The sequence below is a fragment of the Convolutriloba macropyga genome, chromosome 4 (genome assembly GCF_964194025.1).
Source record: "Convolutriloba macropyga chromosome 4, txConMacr16.3, whole genome shotgun sequence".
NCBI lineage: Eukaryota > Metazoa > Xenacoelomorpha > Acoela > Convolutidae > Convolutriloba > Convolutriloba macropyga.
In genome coordinates this window covers 37,141,025-37,168,997 of record NC_134471.1, presented here as the reverse complement: position 1 = coordinate 37,168,997, position 27,973 = coordinate 37,141,025, and the positions used below count along the sequence as shown (strand labels likewise).

The window sequence follows — 27,973 nt, the reverse complement described above, 5'->3', positions numbered from 1 at the left end:
ATGAGGAGACAATTTTGGAGGGACACTTGACTACTTTATATTGTCAAGTGGATTCTGAATGACACTTTTGAGAGCTTATAAGTACAGATCTCCTAATTTCCAAAAACACAACTGAAAATTTACCCCTAATGTCTACAAAAATTTAGATCGCGTTTTCTCCTAATATCCAACTCCTCTTCGAGTCGTAATAAACAGACAACACCGCAATACAATTCAAACTCTTTGAATTGTAAAAAAAGGAGAGTGCGTAAATAATAGCCACTGAGAGGCTGACGGCGGTTGTTAATCACAATTGCCAATTGGAACTAAGTTTTTTAAACAGAAGTAGATTGAAAGAAATTCAGACAGAATTTGACTGCATAAAATTTTAGCGCCTTGGATGAAACACATAAATGTGCCCACCGAATGCCATGCAGCGCCCTGTAAACTATATTCTTCGGCAAATTTCAAGTAAACGCCAACCTGTATTTGATCCAGAGAGCCTGAACGTTTTCCTTGGTTGGGAGTTGTGACCAGAGAACAGTTGCTGTGTGTGAAGTGGTTTCCAGTATCTCGACGAAGCTTATACTGTTGCAAAGTTGCTCGTCCTCGTCTGACTTGTCTGTAAAACAAACCAAAAAAAGTTAACGCGTCATTTTCCACCAACAAATCGAGTCAAGATCTGTCCGCTAATTGAAAAGCGTACACGAACGCATACTCCGGTGATAAAAATAAATTGTTCGTACTGCCATTATCATAAAATAGTAGCAAAAATTACAAACATTGTACAAATACAATCGATTACAATTTTCGACATTACAAGGTCGCCATTGAACCTATCTGGTTTGTTTTCAGGCGCCTCACGGAAGAGTTGTGCGATTTTAGTTGAAATAATAAGAGAAAAAAAAGTTTAATAACGATAAATTATCCTTTCTAGTAGAGGTTAACTATTGAAGAAACAGTATTTGCAGCAACCGATAATTCTTGCTCTACTGGACATGAAAAAGTCTGTCTAGCAACTCCTGGTAAGCAATTATATAAAGATCCAACAATGTATGGCAAAATCCTTTTCTGTTTGCTTCTTTAATTGTTCTGACATCTTCAATAAAAGAAATGTTATAATTCAGTACCATTTTTAGCATCACAAAAACTTTACATTTCAATGAATTACTATCGAATCTTTGTCTGCCAATTTGTACATACTGTCCGCAATTTCTCATTTTCATGATTTCATTAAGGGCCGAGTTCGCTAGTGTGGTTGAAAAGACTTCGCATAGAGGTTGATTTTTTATTAGTTTTACTAGTAGTTTGAATATCTCAAAAACATGTAACTCTGAGGCCTTGCTTATCGAATTGTGGACTCGTGTTTGCTCGATTGACTTGTATTAAGGTTTCTAGATAATTACTTAAAATTCATTTAATCAACATGTTGAATTGTACTATTGGGTCGACATAAATTTTAAAAATTCTTAGAAGCTGTGTTCTCGTGAAAAAAAGGCGTAATCGGATTATTAAAAGTTTCTCTTTGACGTAGTTATTATGATCTATGAAATTCAACCGGTTGACTAATATTAATCGTAATAACTTGAGTGCGTTGATCTGTTCAATTTCGACTCGATAAATTGTTGGTTTTTACTGGTTTAGATTGCATCCAAACACCAAGTGTTTTGTTTTTGTTGTGTAAATTGTTTATTTACTTTTATGTAACCAGCTTGCAACTGCGGCTAGTGTGGCATCGTGTTTTATTCCTACAATCTCAGTAGTAACTTTATTGAAAACAACTGTATCGTCAGCATAGAGTATAGTCTTGCTTTCTTTGATTTTTGAGATGGAACGTCATTTAGGTAAATAATGAAAAGCAGTGGACCAAGAATTGATCCTTAAGGAAATCCACATTTAACGCATTTCTTTGCAGATTCAACTTCGCTTACTATAAAATATTGTAGTCAGTCTTTTAGATAAGAATCAAGCATTTTCAGTACCATTCCTCGAAGTCCGTAGTGTTCACAGTTTTTGAGAACTATCTCATGGTTCACTGTACCAAAAGCTTTTTTAGATCAATAAAAGCGCAAATTGATTAACTGAAAATATGTTGTCTTTGTTCAAAAATGTTAAAATTTTTTATATAAACGTTTTTTTATATAAATGTTTTAGAAACTCATTATATAATGTTTCAAGTAGTGGACAAACCTCCCCACATACCTATTTATGTTGTGGAAGTCTAAACTAAATTTCGCTGGAAGCAATCTCATTATTTCCCTGATTTCGGTACTGCTTATTGAAAAAGAACATGGTTTCTGTGTTAGCTTAGATTTCATGTCTCTCTTTACTTTGTATCGAATGGCTTCGCTAGTGCTAAATGTTTATGTTTTTTACTATTTGTTGATTGTGCTGAGCCGATCGAATTTTGCCCAATGTTTCATGGAAGAGATCGAAGAAAATTCTTGTTGCCATTGGCTGCCTCTTTTTCGATCATACTTCGAAGTCTTAGTTTTTGTCTAACTAAATTTCTGACAAGTTTGCCTTGAAATCATTTTGTAGAACATAATAATCCGGGTTTTGCAGACTCAATTTTCTTATGATCTTTTTTATTTGCCGCAGTGTTTTCCACGTGGTTATCTATTTGTGGTTTTTGTGCTCCAATTCTAGCTGAATCTAATATTGGTAGGTTTTCGTCTAGAGTATCATTCACAATTTCATTTGGTTTCTGTAAACTATATTCTTCGGCAAATTTCAAGTAAACGCCAACCTGTACTTGATCCAGAGAGCATGAACGTTTTCCTTGGTTGGGAGTTGTGACCAGAGAACAGTTGCTGTGTGTTAAGTGGTTTCCAGTATCTCGACGAAGCTTATACTGTTGCAAAGCTGCTCGTCCTCGTCTGACTTGTAAAACAAACCCAAAAAAGTTAACGCGTCATTTTCCACCAACAAATCGAGTCAAGACCTTTCCGCTAATTGAAAAGCGTACACGAACGCATACTCCGGTAATAAATATCAATTATTCGTACTGCCATTATCATAAAATAGTAGCAACAATTACATACACTGTACAAATACAATCGATTACAATTTTCGACACTACAAGGTCGCCATTGAACCTATCTGGTTTGTTTTCAGGCGCCTCACGGAAGAGTTGTGCGATTTTAGTTGAAATAATAAGAGAAAAAAAAGTTTAATAATGATAAATTAACCTTTCTAGTAGAGGTTAACTATTGAAGAAACAGTATTTGCAGCAACCGATAATTCTTGCTCTAGCTGTCTGTGTGTCTGTATGAAAGAGTCTGTCTAGCAACTCCTGGTAAGCAATTATATAAAGATCCAACAATGTATGGCAAAATCCTTTTCTGTTTGCTTCTTTAATTGTTCTGACATCTTCAATAAAAGAAATGTTATAATTCAGTACCACTTTTAGCATCACAAAAACTTTACATTTCAATGAATTACTATCGAATCTTTGTCTGCCAATTTGTACATACTGTCCGCGATTTCTCATTTTCATGATTTCATTAAGGGCCGAGTTCGCTAGTGTGGTTGAAAAGACTTCGCATAGAGGTTGATTTTTTATTAGTTTTACTAGTAGTTTGAATATTTCAAAAACATGTAACTCTGAGGCCTTGCTTATCGAATTGTGGACTCGTGTTTGCTCGATTGACTTGTATTAAGGTTTCTAGATAATTACTTAAAATTCATTTAATCAACATGTTGAATTGTACTATTGGTTCGACATAAATTTTAAAAATTCTTAGAAGCTGTGTTCTCGTGAAAAAAAGGCGTAATCGGATTTTTAAAAGTTTCTCTTTGACGTAGTTATTATGATCTATGAAATTCAACCGGTTGACTAATATTAATCGTAAGAACTTGAGTGCTTTGATCTGTTCAATTTCGACTCGATAAATTGTTGGTTTTTGCTGGTTTAGATTGCATCCAAACACCAAGTGTTTTGTTTTTGTTGTGTTAATTGTTTATTTACTTTTATGTAACCAGCTTGCAACTGCGGCTAGTGTGGCATCGTATTTTATTCCTACAATCTCAGTTATAACTTTATTAAAAACAACTGTATCGTCAGCATAGAGTATAGTCTTGCTTTCTTTGATTTTTGAGATGCAACGTCATTTAGGTAAATAATGAAAGCAGTGGACCAAGAATTGATCCTTAAGAAAATCCACATTTAACGCATTTCTTTGCAGATTCAACTTCGCTTAATTTAAAATATTGGAGTCAGTCTTTCAGATAAGAATCAAGCATTTTCAGTACCATTCCTCGAAGTCCGTAGTGTTCACAGTTTTTGAGAACTATCTCATGGTTCACTGTACCGAAAGCTTTTTTAGATCAATAAAAGTGCAAAATGATTAACTGAAAATATGTTGTCTTTGTTCAAAAATGTTTAATTTTTTTATATAAACGTTTTTTTTATATAAATGTTTTAGAAACTCATCATATAATGTTTCAAGTAGTGGACAAACATCCCGACATACCTATTTATGTTGTGGAAGTCTAAATTAAATTTCGATGGAAGCAATCTCATTGTTTCCCTGATTTCGGTACTGCTTATTGAAAAAGAACATGGTTTCCGTGTTAGCTTAGATTTCATATCTCTCTTTACTTTGTATCGAATGGCTTCGCTAGAGCTAAATGTTTATGTTTTTTACTATTTGTTGATTGTGCTGAGCCGATCGAATTTTGCCCAATGTTTCATGGAAGAGATCGAAGAAAATTCTTGTTGCCATTGGCTGCCTCTTTTTCGATCATACTTCGAAGTCTTAGTTTTTGTCTAACTAAATTTCTGACAAGTTTGCCTTGAAATCATTTTGTAGAACATAATAATCCGGGTTTTGCAGACTCAATTTTCTTATGATCTTTTTTATTTGCCGCAGTGTTTTCCACGTGGTTATCTATTTGTGGTTTTTTGTGCTCCAATTCTAGCTGAATCTAATATTGGTAGGTTTTCGTCTAGAGTATCATTCACAATTTCATGCAGTGTTTCGAAAGCCTTATCGAGGGACCATTCGCTACTATTATCGGTGATTACTTTTAATTTATACATCAAGATATTGTTAATGGTTTCGACAAATTTAAAATTTCCTAATCTCGCCCATTCTCTTGTAAACGTTTCGTGCCCGTTGGAAGAGTTTTCCAGAGATTTTTCAATTGTTAGTTTAACTGTACGATGGACTGAAATACTGGAAACAGTAGTGCTGGAAATTATAGTGCAAAGTATTTGACAAAAAAGGCAGCCATGGTTGATTTCGTTCTCGAGGTTTCGCGTGTTGGTTTAAAGTTTTCAATTATAGTTAGGTTAGTTCCTGCCAGCGATGTGAATATTTCCCGGAAGTTTGCACTATTAACCAGAAAGTTAATGTTGAAGTCTCCACATGGTATATGCTTAGCTTCAGTGTCAATTGGTGAGGATCTTTGAAAGGCTAGTTTTGTTTTCTAGCTGGGATATGTATACAAGTAAAAATCAGATTATGCTGCTTATCTGCTTTGATCTTAATTGTTGGGGCCTGAAGATCGCAGTGATTACATCCTTTCACTTCAACAAAATCCAAATCGTTCATGACGAAGATTCCTACGCCACCCCATCTTTTCATTCTCTCACTCTCGCTCTTTTTTTGTAATCTCTCATTGCGAATTGTGACGTTGCGTAGTGATTCTTAAACCAAGTTTCTGTCAGGCAAAGGAATATAGGTTTAGATTTTAAAGTTTCTAAATGAATGTTTAGCAGATCAAAGTTTTTTTGAAGGGAACGTATACTTTGTACAATAATAGTTTGCTTACTTTTAATCTGTCTGTCTGATTTTGTTGAGAATGTGAAAATGAATCAAGTAAATTAATTACAGTAACTGTTTTTCATTTTGGTTTGCTGTAGTTTTGCGTAAAAAGATGTCTTCAGGTTGCGGATAGGCCCCACTTTACCTATTTTCTGTATTATCCTTTTCCCCTCCCAATTCCTTTTTCTTATTATGGGTTTCGTTCCCACTGGAAAAAAGTGTTTATTTGAGGATATCGGAAATATACACTGCAACAGCTGAGTTATTTCTCACATTCTTTGCTTTTGTGAGTCGAGTATTTTGCGGCTAAGCAAAGAACGGCCCACAGAAATCGCAACAGAGAAAAATTCAGCTTCAAAAAAATTAAATAGAAGGAAGGAACAGTTTTTGGTTTTTATATGGTTTCGATCAGAAAGAAAACCTAATGGTTTCATTGAAAATCTCTTCCATCGCTATGACGATAAGAAATACAAATTAATGCGTAAGCAGTCAAATCAAACAAAGAATTGAGTCTGATCTCTAACTTTTTTTCTTCTTTTGTTTTTGTTGTTGTTATCGACAAATTCTTTTTTCTTGGGCGGGACGTGATATTCTCCTCTCATCGCCTGTCAGGCTTTTCGTTATCGCAGCTGTGTTTTCTTTCAATCGCTTTTACTTTGACAAGAACCTCCAGCTCGTTAACTCTGATGAACTTTGGTTTGTTTATGCCGTTCTCAAACAGCACTGACAAAACACAGTTGTGTGTTGACACAATCATGTCGCGATTTTTAGCCTCGATGGCCATACTGGCTTCAATCTCTGGAAGGGGATCGTTGAAATAGATGTTTTTTCTATTGATGGGATTCTTTTTGAGGTGCCACCTTTTCGAATAGACGTTGTTTTCGTCATCAAAATATAGAAAGTTACAGATTACTGATGGCAATTGCATCACATTTCCAGAATAGGGCATAATGAGGCAAGCTTTTACGTTCTCAAAGGGAATGAAATTTTCAAAAAAAAAACAAAATTAAAAATTTAACTGCTTCTGTAGTCACATCGTTACATTTTCTCGCATCGAATGGCGGGTTTACTACAATAACAGAATCGTTTCTTGTATAACGCTCTTGAGCGCGCAATCGGTCGTTCAACTTGTATCATCCATTGAATCCATCAAATGATGATAAATTGATAACTAAATGCTGTACAAAATAACAAGAGAGTAAAGAAATGAATACAAAGTTCTTATGATTTGAAGTTGTAAGGCAATAGTAAGGCACAGTTTCAGCGCAAAGAATTTAGAACATTTTGGCTGAAGGTCAACGACAACATAAAAACATAAAAAGTTAACATAACGTAGTTAATAGTTTCACACAGTGAAATTTACGGAAGTGATAGAAATTTTTTCAGGCTTAAACGAAAATCAAGTTAAGAAAAAAAGCCAAGTTAACGTTTGTTTCGGTTCTTGAACCCTTTTCTAATAAACTCCAAGCACAAACAGTTACAGTAGTTGTATTCTCTCTCAGCTTAAGATACAGGTGTGTTATGGCAGTGAGTTCCCTATTCATGGCACCTATTCAAGCGCATTAAATTAATAATTAAGAGCATTCGACAACCGATATCGACTATGGCTTCTCATCAACGATTACTAATTCTGTTACTGTCTATTAGCATTGTTTCAATCGATAGATATATCAAAAGGTAGCGAACTAATAAACACTTTTATCTCCGAGAATGATTTCATATGAACATAATGAAAATTCATACCTTGACAATGCTTAGTCCCGTCACACACGAATTGTTGTGGAAAGCATTCAGTCTGCACCGTCTTGCAACGGAAGCTATCATCTTTGCATTGCGTCGGTTTATCTTCGCCTTAAAAAAAGAACACAAACCTAGCCTGCAGATGCTGCATGATAGGCGATAATAAACTCCCTACGTCTTGAAACACGCGAATGAGAAAAAAATCAGAAGCCAGGGATTTTGCTTTTGGACCTTGCCCCTTTTTACAACTGATTATGCAACTCAACTAATCAGAAGATAGGTAAGTAGGAAAGCATCCAAAAATTATAGATGTAAGATGAAAAAGCAAACCAAGCATAAAGCGAATTAAAATCGTCGCATTATAAACTGATATACAGACCAAAGAATTGTTAAATTCAAACAATTGGACAACACATGACGTGAAAAATTGGTTGAACTGAACACGTTGAACAGAAACATAGCCACCAGACTGCTCGAAAAAGCCGCCGTTGACTTTTAGAGACAGAATGTCAGAGTGAATAGTTCAAAGGTAGTAGGTATTTATGCAGAACTGACAAATATGCTGAATTCAGCCTAAAATGGCGGATACTAAACTGATGCAAATAACGAAACATACCCGGCAGATTGCCGGAAAACAGCCGCCGTTGATTCCAATAAGCATGATTGGGATTGAACGAATAGAATATATTGAAAAAAAAAATTTTTTGTACAAAAATATTTTTTAAGTCCGATTTAATTTGATGGCATTTCGTAGTTGAACATACTTCTGTTTCATAGAGAGAGGCTGCAGGGGCTAATATCAACACCAATAAGCATTAGAGGTGGTAACTATGACTTATAGGAACGACGTTCAAATAGCGGGCATCTAAAATTGGGCTTTATGGGTTTATCCCGTTTCTATTTCTGACTTCAATTTTTTATACCGACTCTGTTCATTTTGAATTGCTTTGCTGAGCAACTGATGTTCAAATGCACTTTAAGCAGAATGAGAGAAGAGAGAAACTAGCCTAGAGAAGTCAAAAAGATTTCACGCAAAATGTCGAAAAAGCGGCAAAATGGTAAAGCGAAAAAAAGTTTGACTAAGTAAAAAAAAAATACGAGCGCAATAATAGCCGGCTTAGAAGATGAGGGCGGCTATTAATAAATCGAATAAGCGTTGGTAACTTAATGCACCTAGCAAATAAGTCTGGGCTTTTTTGCTTTATCTAATTTGTTTAGACTTCGCTTTTTTCATCATGACCCTATTTACTTAATTGCGTAAATTTGCTAAGCACTCCATACAGCTAAAACAGTGAGTGAGGTAAGTCAGATAAGATACTGTTTCATCATAATAATTCTCACGAAGCAAAAACAAACATGACCAAATCCAAATTTGAACATAGCCGCCAAATTGCCCGAAACCAGTCGCAGTGGTTTCAAAAAAAACATCGTGAAAAATTCATAACAGTGTTCCCATTTGGTCCGCAGTTTCATTAGATTCCAAAAATATCGTGAATTCAGCCTCCACATTGGAGAACTATAAGCGTAAACATAGTGGGCAGATTGCCGGAAAATAGCCGCGATAGACGCTTGTGGCCTACCATGAAATGAAACAACTAAAGAAATAAGACTGACAGATCGACCACCAGCTTTTTAATAGACCACTAAACTTTTTGGGTTAGATTAGGACTGCCATTTTTATGATTTGCTCTACAATGAAAAGCCCTAACGATATTAAAACTCAAGACTCTATTACTCAGGAATTAGGGCATATAAGTTTGGCCTTTAATTAGTAAATGTTCATAAAATTTAAAGTCCATAAGTGAGTTCAGAAGTCATGTTTTTGAGTGAGGTAAGTCACGCAATTGACCTACAAGCAGAAATGACGTCACGAACACAAATTTTAACTGCAAAGCAGTAGAAGTCACTGAAGTCATTGAAAAAGTGAATTCCAAGAAGTTAGGGTAAGACGAAACAAAAATGTTAGACGGTAGAAAAAAATTAGGAGCGCAATAAGAGCCGCCTGGAATTGCTGACGCGGCTATTAATTAAAAAGAGTTTTCTGATTTTTGCTTTTTACAAGGAGTTATCGAGGTTTAAATTTTTGTGAATAGTAGACGATATTGAGTTTTTCTATTAACATTTTCCGTATTTTTGACCAACTTTTGACTCAAAACGTCACCACAAAAACTAGCGATAACATAAAAAGACTAACCGTCAACCCCACCAACCGACGTAAAAAATCACAAAAGAATTGACAAACTAATTTTTACTAGAAAGCTAGAATAAATGACAACCTTTAAGAAGCCGACGGCTGCTATTAATAAGCGTTTAACATTAGTCAAATTGATCTCATGTGGCTGGTGAGAGGTTGGTGTCTTCAGTAGCAGGGGTTCAAGGATGTTAGCTTAAGTTCAAATGATACGCGGGGAACGAGTTGAAAAAGGGATGCATAGGGGGCTTAATTCAGTGGACTAATATAATTGCTAAAAGGGTGTTTAAGACCTTGGGAAACAGGATGCAGAAGTTGGTGATAAAGCATCTAAAACGGCGCTAGGAAAAAATGGCTCAAGCTTTTAAATAATTTGTTTGAGATGATCAGAGGGGTCTTCAAACGTCAAATTATCGCTTAATTTTGTGAAAAACCATTTTGATTTAAAAAATTAAAAAAAATACAATTCTGCATTTGAATTTACATCCAGTAAAAAAAAAATTAGCGTTAACAAACACAGCGTTAACAAATATGTCATCATTACTCCTTTTCGAGTTGTAAAAAACGCAAACGTTGAACTAAATATGAATAGCAGCAGAATGTTCCAACAAACAATGAAGAAAGAAAAATATCGCAATACTTGCATAACAGATTAAAATCATTGAAAAACTTCTGAAAAGCTTAACTTAATCATTTTCGTGAAAATCATTAACAACTATATAGCATAAACTCAATGTTTGGGCGGTTTTAGTACAAAACAACTATTAAATATTTGTTTTATTTAAACAGAAGATAAACTGACACAAAATTCTAGTTTACTAGACAGATGATGTGAAGACTTGAGCATATTCAGACTTGAGAATGATATTCACTACATGAGGGAAGTAAGTCACAAGTCAAGGGTGAAAATCGTGACTTATGTAAAACAAAAGCGTGATCAAAAGGAAAAGCAAATTTTAAAAAAAGAGCGCCTAAATAATAGCCGTTGAGAGGTTGACTGCGGCTATTAATTATTTCTTAATTTAGCACTAGACTAAATTTGAAGGCGTAGAACAAAAAAATTAAAAATCAAGCGTGAAAAAGTCACTAGAGAAGTGAAATCGAATGAATGTTCTAGAAGAAAACCGTCAAACAAAAATTGTGCCTAAAGACCCAAACACGTTTACAATAAGTGCCGTAAACTTCGTTCGAGAGTCGAGAGCAACGAAAACAGTCAGGCTAACGACTGAAAATCGTAACCAAACGAGCGAGTTCAGGTGGGGGGGGGGGGGGGGGGGACGGCGTCGAGCGCGCTGAGTTAAACAATGTGCAGTGGGTGGGTATTGGGGCGCTGATATGTATGTGGGGGGGGGGGGACTAGAGAGGGGGCGTGAATTGAGGAAGAGGGTCAACTACAAGAATCGCCCTTCATACCATCATATGTCTCAGTCCAGGCTTTACACGGGGCCGCGTCCTTAAGGCCTGAACGATGTGAAGGGGTGAGGTTGGGTGGGGAGGATGATGCAGGAGCGGGGTGAAGTGGGCGTGAGGAGCGGGAGTCAAAGTCTCAGAACCGCCCTTCACACCACGACTATACGTCTCGAAAACAGTTACTGTAAATCGCATACTTGGACACTAGTGAGCTGAAAGACTCTAAGAAAACCTAATTCCCTCGGGGCGCTACATGTTTATCCCATTTTTGAGGACAAAAAATCCTTCACGCGAAAAAACGCATAAAAAAGACAAACATGATTATTAAAAATCTCCTGATAGAATTGGCAAGATGTATTTTTGAAATGAAATTCAAAATTACTGGATCACTTCACTCGACTCGTTTCAACTCGTCATTTTTTCCATAAAATGTACAATCTAAGCTTCATCCAAATTAATAGATGAATGCTTACAGTTGCGGGTTTCGTCAGAAGCATCAAAGCAGTCCAATCGCTGGTCGCAATTTCTGTTCTTCCAGATACACTGATTCTGAGAGTCACAAGCGAAGCAATTCGAATCTTTACTGCATTCGTCTTTAGTAGGGTGCCGACCACACACTTCGTCAAGGCTGTGTGGGTTAGTGTCTGAGTTGCTTTTGTTGCCACAGTAGTACTCATCGGTGCCATCTGGACAGTCATCATAGGAATCGCACACGACCTGCATAAACGCCAAAAATGTCAAAATAATGAGTCACAAGCTTCATAACAACGATAGATTTTTGACAATTTTTTTGATAATTCAAAGTGGCACAGTCCGCACAAAAAAATTATGCAGGTTTGATAGACGAGGACACTTTTGAAGCAAAGAGACCAAAATCCTGAAAATCCACCATAACTGCCCCAAAAAAAATCAGATTTGCTTATTCCTTTCCGATTATTTATTTTCTGTTTTTTGGTATTTCTCCTGTTTTTTTGCATTTTTCACATTTACGTACGTTATTATTTACTTTATGACATTTTATTTGCTGAACGCCGTTTCCCAGAAAAGAGTAGTCTTTGAAAAATCAAGGAACATAGCCGGCAGATTTCCGAAATAGCTGCAACTTACGTGACGTAGAATATAGATATCAACAGATACAAAATTGATTTGAAGCAGTGAATAACCTTTTTTAAAGACTAAAACGATTTCAAACTAATAAGTCCTTTTCAAAAAATTTAGATTTATTGCTTTATTTTGGTCGCCATGCTTTATTATTAACACGGTCATTTTGATCATTATATAGGAGTCTATAAAAGTAACAACAAAGACGGTAAATTGCCGGAATAGCTGCGAAAGAATAGACTTGCGTGCCGTATGATAGAGATGGAAACAGATACAGATATAAGTTGAAAAGGTTATCGACGCCGCACAAAAAGCTATGTAAAAAAACGATAAACTAAAAAATTGTTAAAATTCGTTGCGCAGAAAATTTTTCATTAGGGACCCTTATTACACATGAGTTCCTTTGACCTTAAACTAATTCAAAATAAACATGAATTTTAAAACGCAAAAGTCATTTTATTGAGTGAGGTAAGTCACTTATGATCAAAATCTAATCCCGCAAAAAACTTTTATAGAGAAGCGAAAAACTTAGAGGGAGTGAGAAATGACGTCACGCGCGCAAAAGCAGTTAGTGAGAGGAAGAAGTCATTCAGTAAATTTGACTCTTCAGCTTTGAGGTGTGAACAAATGTAAAACAAAAAAACGGGCGTCAGACGACGAAACAAAAAAAACCAAGAGCACCGCAATATAGCTACGCTCAGCTTACAGCTTCGCAGCTATAATAATAGATAAAGATTTCCTCTGATCGTAATCAAAGTTTTTTCTCTTTTTTGTTTTGTCTCCCACTCTCATCAAAACAAAAAAACATAGGACAAGTCCTGACGTACAATTCAAAGAATTTTTATTGACTAAACATAAAATTATACCTAGAACGGACTATGGGTGAACTGGGAAAACCATTTCTAAAAAAAATCAGATCAAAAAAATAAAAAAAAAACAGAAAATCACTGTCAAAATGTCGCATCTGAACGAAAACCCACTATCGGGAGAGGGAAATTTGCTTCTAACGAAAAAATAGGCCTAGAATGAACTATGAATGGATTGGTAAAACCATTTAGAAAAAAATCCGATCCAAAAAATCGAAAAAAAAATAGTAAAAACCAAAGTGAAATTGCCGCATGTGAACAAAAAACCACCAGCAAGAAAGCGAATTTGTGCACAGATTTCCTGCTCTACTTTAAAATTAGAGTAAAAAAATTTCACGCCGCAAAACCACTCGCTTTTTCGCTCCAAAATCAAAGTAAAAATGTCGCATGTGAACAAAAAACCACTAGAGAGAAATGAAATGTTGGTTCAAACAAAAAACTAGGGTGAGATTAAACTATGAATGCATTGAGAGAACAATTTAGAAAAAAAAATCCGATCCACAAAATAAAAAAAAAACAGTACAAATCAAAGTGCAATTGCCGCGTGTGAACAAAAAACCACTAGTGAGAAAGCGAACTTTTGTTCTAACACAGTTTTCTCATTCTACTTTAAAATTAGAGCAAAAACATTCCGCAAAACCAATTCCACAAACGCCGCAAAACCACTCGCGTTTTTGCGCCACATCCTATTTCGGCGTGACCAAAATCACTACTCCAATTTGACTTCAAATATCATGAAAATGTGTGAACAGATCTAAAAAAAAGACAGCGCCCCAATACAATTCAAATTCATTGAATTGTAAAAACCAAGAGCACCACAATTTAGCTCCGCTCAGCTTACAGTTTCGCAGCTATAAGAGCAGTGAAATAGCGGCCTCAAAAGATCAACAAAATTGCTTTTTTTCAAGTTTGCTGCGTAAAACGAAAAAGAGCGTCAGGCGACGAAATAACGCAAAAACCAAGATCACCTCAATAGTTACGCACAGCTTACACCTTCGCAGCTAGAATAACACTTCAGCTTGAGCTCCTCAGCACCGACAGATTGACCTCCTTGGACAGTAAGATACAGGAAAAGCAAACATATCTGGCAGATTTTTTTCATGCAATTTTTTTCATTTTGCTCGAGAGCAGTTAAACAATGCATACTGCTGAAAAAAAGCTGCCGTTAATTGCCATCACAAAAATTGAAATTGCAACGATAACACGACACAAAGATGCATTTCAGGGCCCTTCTCGAAAAAAGAAAACATAGCTGGCAGATTGTCAGAAAATAGCCGCAATAGCTTCGTAGATCTCAAAAAAGCAGTAAAAAAGACAGACCAAAAAAATTGTCTTTTCATTGCAAGGCTGATATGTTATATTTTGACTACAAATCTGTATAAATTTTTGCCGCCTCTATTAGCTGCTCTCAAATAAACTTCAGTTAGAGTGACACACACCCATTTGAGCTTATCTTTTTGAATTAAAGTAAATAAAAGTCAATTTCAAAGTGAGGAAGTCATTTTCGAGAGTGAGGTAAGTCAAGTGTGACCAAAAAATTAATCACGCGAATGAACAAAAAACCTCGCTTCACTAAGAGCTAATAATGACGTCACGCACGCACTTCAGTTGAAATTGCATGAGCGAATGAACAAAAAGCAGATTTGAAGTGGTTGCGTGACGTCATATGGTCGTAACAAAAATCGTGACGAAATAAAAAACACAGCGGGACAAGTCCTGACCTGACGGACAACTCAAAGATTTTTCATTGACTAAACAATAAACGACTTAACCATTAGTGAAATGGGAAAACCATTTCTAAAAAAAATCAGATAAAAAAATTCGGAAAAAAAAATCGTTGTCAAAATGCCGCATGTGAACAAAAAACAAATAACAAGAAATGGAAATTTAGTTCGAACAAAAAACTAGGCCTAGAATGAGCTATTAATGAATTGGAAAAACCATTTAAAAAAGCCCCATCCAAAAAATCGAAAAAACAGTAAAAATCCATGTGAAATGGCCGCATGTGAACAAAAAACCACTAGCGAGAAAGCGAAATTTTGTTCAAACACCGTTTTCTCACTTTACTTTAAAAATAGAGCGAAAAAAACTCAGGCCGCAAAACTACTCGCTTTTTCGCTCCATTTCCTGTTTCGGCGTGACCATAATTACTACTCCAATTTGACTTCAAAAATCATGAAAATGTATGAACAGATCTTAAAAACAAAGATCCGGGAGCTACTCGATGCGTCAGATTTTCACAAACAAAACCGTAAATGCAGCGAAAGCCATTACAATTGGTATTAAACCATTAACTCATTACCTTCCCGGGTGGGATAATTTAGTGACTTAAAAATCTGTCACCAAGAGAAACAAAACGCAAATTTTTATATTAATGAAAACGTTTGTTAACGTTAAAAAAGTACGAAATATTTAACATGGTCAAAATACTAATAGGCTGAAAAAGCTGATAGGGCTATCAATTGCCCTCAAATAATTAATTCATGATTCTAATCTCAAAGAACGCGAAAGCAAAAGGGCAGATAATAATCTTAGAAACTAAGTTAAATCTTATCAAAAAAAGAATGCTCAAAGTCAGGAATCAAAAAACCACTACACTACAAGTACACTTCTAATCACTGCAATTAAGAAAAAAGAGCATATACTTCTTCCTTGTACATACGCTAGACAACATGATTTCATACTAATTCAAAAATTAAATTGATCATAGAAAAGACATAAGCAGCAGAGGAATATTCAAAGGCAAATAATCGTTTAAATTAAAACCAAGGCCGGAAGAAAGTTGCAGTAACGACTAATAAAAGTATGGTTTGGAAAAGTCTTGCTAGCAGACTCTCAGTACTGCCTTATGTTGAATGAAATCAATTGCAAACCAGAGGAATGACGAAAATCTAAGTAAAAGCTGAAATCATTCAATTTTTGAACAACTGACAAAATCAATATACCAAGAATAAATGTAGATGCCAGCCCAAAGCTAGAATGATACTAACTAGAATGTGAAGAATATGGACACAATATAAGGAACACCGTAGCAAAATGACATTCTTGATTTTTGAAAGTTAAAAATCAAATTTAAAAAAATCAAGAAAAACGAATACATTTCATTATTAAGCATTCGAGACATAGAAAAGATAACGAGCCATCCGATATGAAGATCTATCCTCTAGAAGAGAACTCAAAAAATGGAAAATAGAGAAAATACGAAACATTGGAACATTTTGCAAAAAAAATGGTCAAAAAAACTTTTGAAACTATTTTTCAAAAACTTAACGCCAAAAAATGATTGAATTTTTTTTGAAACAAAATTAAAGTCCACCATGTTGCACAAAAAGACCATTTCTAGTAATTAAAACTAAAATACAAACATAAAAAGTGAAAAATCGGAAAAAATCTAACAAAATCGGATTCTCATATGTACAATTTTATAAAACAAAATTACATCGAGGTAGAAAGAGGCGTTGAGTATATGAATTACCAAAAAGAAGTTGGCATATTAAAGGATTTTTGACAAAAAGACGGTTAAAAGATCCAAAAATAATGAAATTAATAGAAAAAAAGCAAAAAAAAAATAACTAAAAAATCAAGAATTATGTACCAATTTTGAACATGAAACGCATCTTCAGGCTCTGCAACACACTGTGGTATCAATTTCCGAGGTTGAAATTTCAATATAGCATCGAATAAAAATTATTTCCACAAAAAACCAAATTGCAAGCAAAAAAACTGGGCCACTTCAGCAAAAAACGGCTAAAAACGGTTATCTATATGTGCCATTCAGTCAAAAACTGCTTTTCAAAGTCAAAAAGTCATTCACTAAACGCGGCGCATGATCAAAAAACTTCTCTCGCTCAGAAAAAATTAGTTCACACGGCAATTTTTCTCACTTTCGCTTTTAGGTCAAAACAGCGTCTGAACGAATAGTACTTCCGGTAAAAAAAAACCTTAAGAAAACCAATACTCCTCTTCGAGTCGTAAAAACCAATACTCCTCTTCGAGTCGTAAAAAAAGACAGCGCCCCAATACAATTCAAATTCTTTGAATTGCAAAAAACCAAGAGAAGGCCAATAATAGCCCCAGCTATCGCTGTGCGGCTATTAATAAGATTATTTATGAATATCTTTTACTTACATTAGGGTCGAAACAGTAATGTTTGTTGTTGGCATAACACGAGAACCCGTCACACTCTTCAGTCGCATTTGAATCTTCACAATCTCTCTCGTCTGATTCATCAGTGCAATCTTTGGTACCATCACATCTCCACTGGTCGTCTATACAGTAGCCGGAGTCACATTGGAACTCTCCGTGCGGACACTTTCCTGGTTTAGGGGGAGCGTAAGTGCAGTCCAGCTCGTCTGTCCTGTCTTTGCAGTCAGCCACGTGGTCACAGAACCAGTTTGGACTGAAACAAAAAATAAGAACTGGTAAATTTCAACAGCGTTGATGATGTACACCTTATTCGGTTGATAACAAATGTAGTCTGCTACAGCTGTTTGGATGCTACAAAATCACCCGCAGGCTCTAAATCATATTTTAAGAGTTATTAAAATGATGTTGTAGACCGATATACAAGGATTAGAAAATGAAAACAAATTAGGCACACATTTTCATATGTCTTCCTCGGCGAACTGTACATGAGAGGTACAAAGCCCGCGGGATTTTCCAATTAATCCTTTTTCATTCGACGAAAGATCAAATTACTAACGCGAGTCGACCAGAACAAATATGGTCATGCAATTTTTTTTCATTTTGCTCGAGAGCAGTTAAACAATGCATACTGCTGAAAAAAGCTGCGGTTAATTGCCATCACATAAATTGAAATTGCAACGATAACACGACACAAAGATGCATTTCAGGGCCCTTTTTCGAAAAAAGAAAACATAGCTGGCAGATTGCCAGAAAATAGCCGCAATAGCTTCGTAGATCTGCAGTCTCGAAAAACAGTAAAAGACAGATCAAAAAAATTCGTCTTTTTATTGAAGGCTGATATGTTATATTTTGATTAAAAATCTGTATAAGTTATTGCTACTTCTATTAGCTAATCTCAAATATCCTTCAATTAGAGTGGCACACACCCATTTGACCTTATCTCTTTGAATTAAAGTAAATAAAAGACAATTTCAAAGTGAGGAAGTCATTTTTGAGAGTGAGGTAAGTCAAGTGTGACCAAAAAATTAATCACGCGAATGAACAAAAAAACTCGCTCCACTAAGAGCGAAAAATGACGTCACGAACGCACCGCAGTTGAAATTGCATGAACGAATGAACAAAAAGCAGATTTGAAGTAGTTGTGACGTCATATATGGTCGTCACAAAAATCTTGACGGCGAAATAAAAAAACATAGCAGGACAAGTCCTGACTTACAGTTCAAAGAGTTTTCATTGACTAAACAAAAACTAGACCTAGAATGGACTATGAGTGAATTAGAACAACCATTTCTAAAAAAATCAGATAAAAATAAAAAAAAACAGAAAATCAGTGTCAAAAATGCCTCTAGCGGGAACAAAAAACCTCTAGCGAGAAAAGCAAACTTGATTCTAACAAAATTAAGAATGAACCATGAATGGATTGGGAGAACCAATTAGAAAAAAATCCAATCCAAAAAATTGAAAAAACAGTAAAAACCAAAGTGAAATCGCCGCATGTGAACAAAAACCACTAGCTAGAACGCGAATTTTTGTTCAAACACCGTATTCTCACTCTACTTCAAAAATAGATAAAAAATTTCACGCCGCTCCATTTCCTATTTCGGCTTGACCAAAATCACTACTCCAATTTGACTTCAAAAATCATGAAAATGAGTGAACAGATCTTAAAAAAAGAACGGCACCCCAATACAATTCAAATTCTTTGAATTGTAAAAACCAAGAGAAAGCCAATAATAGCCCCAGCTATCGCTGAGCGGCTATTAATAAAACATAGCCGGCAAATAGCCAGAAAACAGCCGCAGTTGACCCGCATGACGCACATTGGAAAAGAAAAAAAATTAAGAGATAGAAATTGACAGAATTCTCTCATTGTCAAAATGTTCTTATTTGATCTGAAAATTCTGCATATTCGGTTATAATCTAAAATTATCTTCAATTCAGCTTCAAAAACGAAAGGTATAAGGCATAATCCTAATGCTAACAAACGCTTAATGAATTCTGATAGCCTTATGCTCTATGATTTAAAGACTGGGCGTTTTAGATTTATCTAGTTTCTTTTGAATCTGCTCTTTTGACTTTGACCGTATTCACTACATTGCTTAACTCAAAGCATGAAGGCATAAAAAATCAATTCAATAGAAACAGTGAGTGAGGTAAGAGCCAGAAACGAATATCTTTTGTCTTATAACGTTTATTCTTTACCTCACCATAATAAGAAACAATTGGTATACCATATAACGAGAGAGATTTGAGCATTGACATAATTGAAACTAGTTAACATAAAAACAAATACGACATCATTTAGAGGTCATAAGAAAAGACTAAAAAGTTTAAATCTAACACAAAATTTGACGGAAGACACCACTCACGGTGATATCTTGATACCCCAAACCTTCAAATTACTAGAAACGTAAATGGTAACATTAAAAGTTGGCCAAAATTTTTGGTATGGAAAATATTTATAGGCTCCAAAAACGTTCATACAACCATTTTAATCACGTTCGCTTTTAGGTCAAACGAAACGACGTTTGAACAAATAGTACGATTAAAACCCTTAAGAAAACCAATATTCCTCGAATAATAAAAAAAGAAGAGCACTTAAACGATAGCCGTTGAGAGCCTGACGGCGGCTGTTAACTATAAAAAATCGCACAATTTTATATCGACTGCTATGTTCAGCGTTACTTATACTAAATAGCATTATATCTATACACGAACAGTAAAGTAAAACAACCGACTAAAGTCGGGCAAATTGCTCTCATATTTGTGTAAGGCTCTAGAAGTAATTAACGCCCACCGTGCGTGTCCTGTTTATCCCGTTTTGACGACGAAAATTCAAAAGAGTCAGACGAAATATAGGTCAAGCGAAAAATCGCATACCGAAGACAGCAAGACCAATAAAAATGATACAAATTTCGTTAGAGAGCAATTAAACAGCGTTAAGCAAAGTGTTTGATTGCATTCATTTTGTACTCCTTGAGTAAGTGCTCTTTAAATGCCAGTTGTGCAAAAAGGACACAGCCAAGAGAAAGGAGGTTCAAAATATTTCAGGTAGAATAGAGAGTAGCAGCAAAAAATTTGCATTGATAAGTTGATAATAAACAATAGGAGGCCAATAATAGCAGGTTAAAAAGCTCACGCAACTAACAACTAAGCAGCAGTTCAGGGATTCAAAGTAAAACGATAGACAAAACACGATAGATGGACAATCGCATGTCTAGGAAAACAAAACTACTAACTTCGATGCACGGCAATTATAACACAACAAGAAAAGCACGAAGCGGATAATAGTTGACAAACAAATTGATCTCACACGTTCCAAGAAACTATACTATTCCAAAAAATAGGCAAATAAGCTTCTAAGTTTGAAGCGAAAAGAAAGCTTCATAAAATAAAAAACTATCCCAAATAGATTTCAAATTCGAATACTCGACTGCAATTGGCCTGGTATTGTAAAAAGAAGAACAAATAGTGATGGCACAGTGACAGCTTATCCAATTTACATTCTAGAAGAACTATGAGAGCACTGAAAATCTTGACTTAAAAACAATAAAAATGTGATACAAATGTGAAGCGAATAAAAAATGACAGGATACGCCCGGGCACAATTCAAAGAATGGTCATTGACTAAACAAAAGACTGCATCTATAATGGACAATAAATGGACTGAGAAAACTACTTAGAAATAAACCTAAAAAAGGAAAAAAATCACAGTCAAATTGACGCATATGAACAAAACACAAGAGAGAAAGCAAATTTTTATTCAAACACTGTTTTCTGAATCTACTTTGAATTGGAATGAAAACGCCGCAAAACCTCTCGCTTTTTTGCACCATTTCCTGTTTGGGCGTGACCAAAATTACTTCTCCAATTTGACTTCAAAAACCATGAACATGTGCAAACATATCTCAAGGCAAGACAGCGCATTAATACAGACGGGAAATTTAAATTACAGGTGATGCAGCTAAAATGGGAGCAAAAATCTACCTCAAAAAGTCTAAAGTTCTGGAACAAAAGCGCAAAAACGCAACTTTAGTGCGCACAATTGAGTTTAGGTTCTTAAATGTTGAATCAAAGCTATTTTCCCCTATCCGCAGATTTATAAAATTGAACAGCAAAAAGTCTCGCAAGAGGAAAACAAAAAAGGTACAACCTTTGTTATCAGAGCAATCATACAGTTACATAAGCATAGAAATAAAACATACCAGTCAGATTGCCGCAAATAGCCACCATTGATACCCATAATCCCGATTGGGATTGAAATAACATTTCCTGCATATTGCCGTCATTGACCGCACTAACCAACAAAAGGATTGAACCAGTTAAAGAAAAAAGCCAGTAATTGCCCATTGCCTAATTATTCTGTGCCAAAAAATATTCTAATTTGGTGTCATTAGATTCAATTTTTATTATGAATTCAGCTTCTATGATGGAGGAAAATAAGCTTAATACTAAAACCAATTGTCACTATACTCCAAAGAATTTAGATAACTTAATGCAACAATTCTTTCAATATGACTTAGTGCACTGACTTTATTGGTCTATGCAGTTTCTTTTGATTTTGCATTTTGACCTTGATCAAATTTTTATATATTTATTGATTGAATTTAAATTCCACTTATTTGAAACAGCGAGAAATTGGTTACCCCAGAAGTCAAAACTGAACGTAGTGACTTGTGTAAAACGAAAAAAAAGGTAAAGCGAACAAAAAAGAGCGCCAACATAACAACCGTTGAGAGGTTGACGTGGGCTCTATTAGTCAAACACCAGTAAAATATTATGAGAACAAGGCAACAATTATTACCAGAACCACGCCAAACGTCTTAAACAAAACTGCTTGAAAAGCAGTATGAACAAGAAAAGCACTCTATTCGCTCCTCTCCAACTTTAATAAACACTCAAATTCCTCTAAACTTTAGACGCATTTCAAAACCTGCCTTTAAATTCAATTCACTCCAATAAAAACGATTGGCAAAAAACATTTAAGCATATTATCAAGATTTTCAGCTGAAATTGCGGCAAAATTAAGTAAAGCGTAAAATTTTAACATAGTAAAATAATTACGAGTGTAATATTGCCGTTTGCCGGTTATTAAACACGCTAAAAAAGTCGGCACAATGGCTCTCGAACGGCTGACGAGGGCGGCTAGGATTCCATTCCAGCGAGCTTTAACTGGCGAAGGGAAAAGTTAATCGTGAAGATAACCAATTAACGTCAGGCGAATTCCTCTTAAACGACCAGCGAGCGGTTGATTCGACAGTAGCTAGCCACGATTTAGTGAGCAGCGGGGGAGGGGAGATGCACCGGGGGGGGGCTCTAAGAACCGCTCTTCACACCATAATTATGTCTCCAAAACAGTTTCTGTGAAACGCATACTTGGAGCCTAGTGAGCTGAAAGACTCTAAGGGCAGTTAATGCCCACTGGGCGCCAACTGTTTATCCCGTTTTTGAGGACGAAAGGTCAAATGGGTCAGATGAAAAATCAGTCAAGGGAAAAATTGCTTTAAAAAGACCGACAGGACTAATATAATTGCTACAAATTTCGTTTGAGAGCAATTAATAAGAGCCACTCACAAATTCAAAAACGTTCAAGCAAATATTTTGCTTACAAAGGAGACATAAATACAGTAAATGCTTCAAGCTTCAGTCGAGAGCAATTAATGACCGAATATTGGAAACATAGCCGGCAGATTGCCGGAATAGCTGCGAAAGAATAGACCTGCGTGCCATAGAGATAGAAACAAATACAGATCTAATTTGAAAAAAAAAATTGACGCCGCTCAAAAAAACTAGGTAAAAAACATTCAGCGATAAATTAATAAAGCTTGTTAAAATTCATTCCGCAGAAGCCTCTTATTAGGGACCTTTACTGCCTGCACATAGGAGTTCCTTTGACCTTAAACAAATTCAAATTAAACTTAAGTTTTAAAGTGCAAAAGTCATTTTATTGAGTGAGGTAAGTCACGTAAATCTAATCACGCAAATAACCTAAAAACTTTTGCTAAAGCGAGTGAGAAATGACGTCACGCGCGCAAATGCCGTTAGTGAGAGGAAGAAGTCATTCAGAAAATTTGACTTTTTCAGCTTTGCTGTGTGAACAAATGTAAAACGAAAAAAGAGCGTCAGACGACGAAACAAAAAAAACCAAGAGCACCGCATTATAGCTTCGCTCAGCTTACAGCTTCGCAGCTATAATAAAAGATGCTAATTTTTTTTTGCTTTCTTAAAAAGAACAAACTTAGCAAGTAGGAAGTTTTACCAGCTCACATTGTCCAGTTGACCGAGAATAGTTGTAGCAAAAATGCCATTATTTTAACTCGCAGTTTTCTGTGATTAACTGTGCTATTTTTCAAAAGTCAAGGTCTGTCAAAATTTATTTATCAAAAAATCAAAACAGCATTAAGAATTACATCAAATGTTTTTATGTTTTATAGATTGAGAAACTAGAGCAAAGTGCTTCGGTGCGATGGTTTAGCACTGGATAAAGGGCTGTCTATGTATTCGTCAACTGATGTTGTGCTTCTGGGACTGCTTTGGGGCGCCAAAACCACCGGAGGGAAATTGATGTTGATCTCCATCCTACTCCCATTCACACCAGCGGAGCTAACTCGCGCTAATTTATAGTGATGCAAAATTATCATAATGAGCTCAAACCCAAGTGTTTTCCTTAAATAGCGTCATATTTTCCTTAAGTATTTTTAAGTGCACGCATCTACAGTTAGTTAATTATACCTCAGAGTACTTTCACAAGAAAGAGCAACATTATAAGAATCTGTTATTTTTCCTCTTTTTCTGGTTCACAATCGTACAATTTCTGAATCGAAAAACCAAATGGCACTAAAATTCAGAAGGAATTGTATAATAATTTTGCCTGTGGGTCTCAACGCCAACTCATCTGTCCGCGACAATCTTGAAAAGTTCCTCGACTCTGCTGAACAATATCGCGCAGTACCTGCAGAACAAATCCTTCGTTTTTCAAGTCCAGAATATCTACATAAGCCGGTTTTCGTATCAAATTGTTCCTGTTGTTCTTCATTTTCTGCAAAAACAGTAGCAGTGTGCGCTCTTCTTTTCTTCCTCTCATACGCAGCATCTGAAAACCTGTTTGGTGGTCTTTCGTTCAGCTGAACCGTTTTAGACACCTTTAAATATTTAAGATTGTTCACGTGATTTCTCAAAGTGTTCAACGAAGTATTCGAACGAATAATTGCATTATAATTCGTATCCAACGAGGATTGCGTCTGACTTCGTGTTAAAATTGTCGGCTCTTGGCGATTGAGAATCGCTTGATTGGATTTGGATGATAGTGGAGAAAACATGAACTGCACTTTTTTCGGCGGCAGTGGTAAATTCGCGTTGCCGGTCATGTTACTTGACCTGCATTGATATCTCGAATGCTTTGCTTTTTTGAAGTGATCCATAAAACAGAATGGAAGCAAGATTGTTCTTATCCGAAAGTATCAAACATTATTAGACGAAAATTCACAAGTGGAAGCTAACTTTGATATTTTACTGCCCACGTTCAAAGCCAATTAGGGAAATATTATTTATGAACCCATAGCTCGAAACATGTAAAAAATTGATGTTCACTTTGTTCTAATTCATTTCAAACAATTTGCACAGCTGCTTATTCTTATCACAGTTCTTTACACAGCAAACAACATAAAGAAAATCTGCTAAAATTACAGCGGTAAATTTGCATTAACTTTCAGCACAGTAAACGATGTTTGAGTTGGAACGGATGCGATACTTTTAAAGCTCAGCATTGTTGGTAAACAAGTCAGAATGATCAGAAACAACAACAGGACACTTTTTGAAACTAAGCATAACAAAATAACTACAAAAAAAAGTATGGTAAAGCGGATTTCTCCTAAGAAAAAGAAAACTGCATCCACGAAAGCGAAAGAAGTCTACACCAGACAAAAGGAAAAACTGTATAAATTATAGATGTCAATACGAAAATATTGTTTATTCCTTACGGTAGGAAAGAAAGCTTTCATCACTTGGGGAATAAAGCATACATGAAAATACACTTGAAATTCTCACATATGAGGGATACGTCTCGCAATGAGGCAGATGTTTTAAATCAATGTAAATTAAAGTTAATCATTAATTCATGGCCAACAAATGGTGGACGTTTATAAGATCATAGAATCATTTTAAAAAATTTTTATCGATAAAATTTTCATCAAGACTAGCGAACGAAAAATAATGGCAATTTCAATCAAAGCCTAAATAACAAAGAATGCTTCCACACAATCGTTTAAGAAGCATATTATTGTTTTTACTATGATAGCTCCACAATTGCTCAATAAATTGCACTGAGCGTGCTATTAAAATAATAGCTGTCCGAGACGGTTAGTAAAACACTATTCAACAAACTCGCTATACGCATCCTTCGCGTCTGAAAGGTTAGGGTAGTGGAAAATAGTAAAACTCGATTAATCAGTGCAATTTCTATAGAGGAGAATATTGACAGCGCAAAAAACACCGACACAAAATCTTCGCAAATTCGAGATTACTACCACTTTCCGACAAGCTCTCAGATTTTTTTAAGGGACAATTCGGGCGGACAAGCGCTGTGGGAACGATTTATATTTTTGCATCTCCTAGTCCTTCAGCGCTGCTGCTAGGTTTCTCGATGTTACTGTGAGCTGGCGAGCTAATTGTTTACTCAGTGTAATTCGATTCAAAATTTTGCTAAAGTTTTCCGAGTTAGTGGTTCGGGGCAATACGTTCTGAATTCTGCGTTCTAAGTTCAATTATCAGTTATTTGATAGTGATATATCAATTGAGCAGTGGAGTGGTAGTACTAACAACAGAATTTATGAAATTTTACTCCGTGCAAATTTTTTCCGTCTCCATTTATCAACCAATCAAAAGCTGAAGCTTCATACAAGGCTCTTTAAAAAAGCGGAGTTGTGGACTTAACCCCAGCCTCCTGATTATTGGCAGAAAAAATAGTAAATCCACATAATGTGCGATCGCGAACAGTAAATGCAAGAGAAACAATTTTAAAAAATTATATGTTACCAAATTTGATGTTTTTCATGAATTTGGTTTTCTCGATGTTTTCGATATACTTTTTCTGTCCGTAGGGTTGGTCAGGAATGGTTTTGGGCTCTCGTGGTCCTCTTGTTGTTTTGGTCTGTTTCTTTGTGCCTTTTTTCGAAACTCACTTTGTTTTGATCGAATTGGGAAAGAAAGTAATTAGGTTATGTTTTATGGAAAAGTAAGCGAGCCCGACGGGAATCAGTAAAACATCGTTTTAATGCATTGCTGGTATGTAGTCCTGTCAAAAACAGCATGATATTAAGATTGGTGTTTATCTACACAAGGGGCTACGAAAGCTGTCAAGGACACTGTGACTTCTCGTTAACAAAGCCCGGCATATCACAACAATTATTGTCAAAACCTGACGGAAGTAGTCGACTTCTCAAAAACCTTTTATAGCAACAAACAAGCGAAACAAAACGAAACAAATTTAATTTTACTTTAATAATACACAATCAAAATAGTCCTAAGCATCCCCCCCAATCCCAAAACCATTCATTAACATTTTTGGCCACCCCGAGGACCCCCTTCTGGTTGGTCGTTTCCCCAACCCCCCACTTGCTTTTCGGTTCTTCTGGGGTTTTACCCACCCCGAGGACCCCCTTCTGGTTGGTCGTTTCCCCAACCCCCCACTTGCTTTTCGGTTCTTCTGGGGTTTTACCCACCCCGAGGACCCCCTTCTGGTTGGTCGCTCCCCCAACCCCCCCACTTGCTTTTCGGTTCTTCTGGGGTTTTACCCACCCCGAGGACCCCCTTCTGGTTGGTCGTTTCCCTAACCCCCCCCCCACTTGCTTTTCGGTTCTTCTGGGGTTTTACCCACCCCGAGGACCCCCTTCTGGTTGGTCGCTTCCCCAACCCCCCACTTGGTTTTCAGTTCTTCTGGGGTTTTACCCACCCCGAGGACCCCCTTTTGGTTGGTCGTTTCCCCAACCCCCAAATTGCTTTTCGGTTCTTTTGGGGTTTTACCCGCCCCGAACACACCCTTCTGGTTGGTCGTCTCCCCAACCCCTCGCCTTCTTTCCGGTCTTTTTGGGGGTTTTACCCGCCCCAAGGACCCAAGGACCCCTTCTGGTCGGCCGTATTGATAAATTCCGACTTTCGGTAAGTATTGGTAGGTTCCGGCCTTTGGTAGGTATTGGTAGGCTCCGGTAGTTGGTAGGTATTTGTTTTAGTAGGTATTGGTAGTTTACGGCTTTTGGTAGGTATAGGTAGGCTCAGGTTTTTGGTAGGTATTGGTAATTCCGGCCTTTGGTAGGTATTGGTAGGCTCCGGTAGTTGGTAGGTATTTGTTTTAGGTATTGGTAGTTTACGGCTTTTGGTAGGTATAGGTAGGCTCAGGTATTTGGTAGGTATTGGTTTTGGTAAGCATTGGTAGATTCCGGTTTTTAGTAGGTATTGGTAGGCTTCGGTATTTGGTAGGTATTGTTTTGGTAGGTATTGGTAGGTTCCGGTTTTCGGTAGGTATTGGAATTTGGTAAGTATTGGTTGGTTCTAACACTCGTAGGGCATTGATATCGATAGGTTTCAGTAGGTTCTGGCGGTAAAAACTACCACTGTTTCCACCAAACATTCCTGATTTTACTCGGTTTGTCTGAACTACTCTGACTTCTCATTAATGGTTGAGACGCGGTCAACCTCAAACAATACAGTGCCCAAAATGAGTACCAGTTCATCCGATTCCCCAGATGGAGCAATGTTAACTCAACAATCCATTG

General features: G+C 36.2%; 1 protein-coding gene and 1 long non-coding RNA gene across 6 annotated transcripts in view; both read right to left on the bottom strand.

The window, feature by feature from the left end:
• LOC142337650 (uncharacterized) overlaps positions 1–27,973 on the bottom strand; it is a 224,756-nt gene that overhangs the window by 66,298 nt on the left and 130,485 nt on the right. For all 5 annotated transcript variants that reach the window (XM_075387045.1, XM_075387041.1, XM_075387044.1 and 2 more), the window contains 4 exons: positions 17,187–17,457; positions 11,565–11,808; positions 7,494–7,601; positions 463–601 (listed from right to left, as the gene is read on the bottom strand). In XM_075387045.1, coding sequence (XP_075243160.1) covers positions 463–601; positions 7,494–7,601; positions 11,565–11,808; positions 17,187–17,457 — 762 coding nt within the window. The remainder of the gene's footprint in view (positions 1–462; positions 602–7,493; positions 7,602–11,564; positions 11,809–17,186; positions 17,458–27,973) is intronic.
• LOC142338418 (uncharacterized) lies at positions 23,561–26,692 on the bottom strand. The gene is made up of 2 exons (XR_012758976.1): positions 24,076–26,692; positions 23,561–23,817 (listed from the first exon to the last, which is right to left on the bottom strand). It is a non-coding gene; the product is annotated as an uncharacterized LOC142338418 (long non-coding RNA).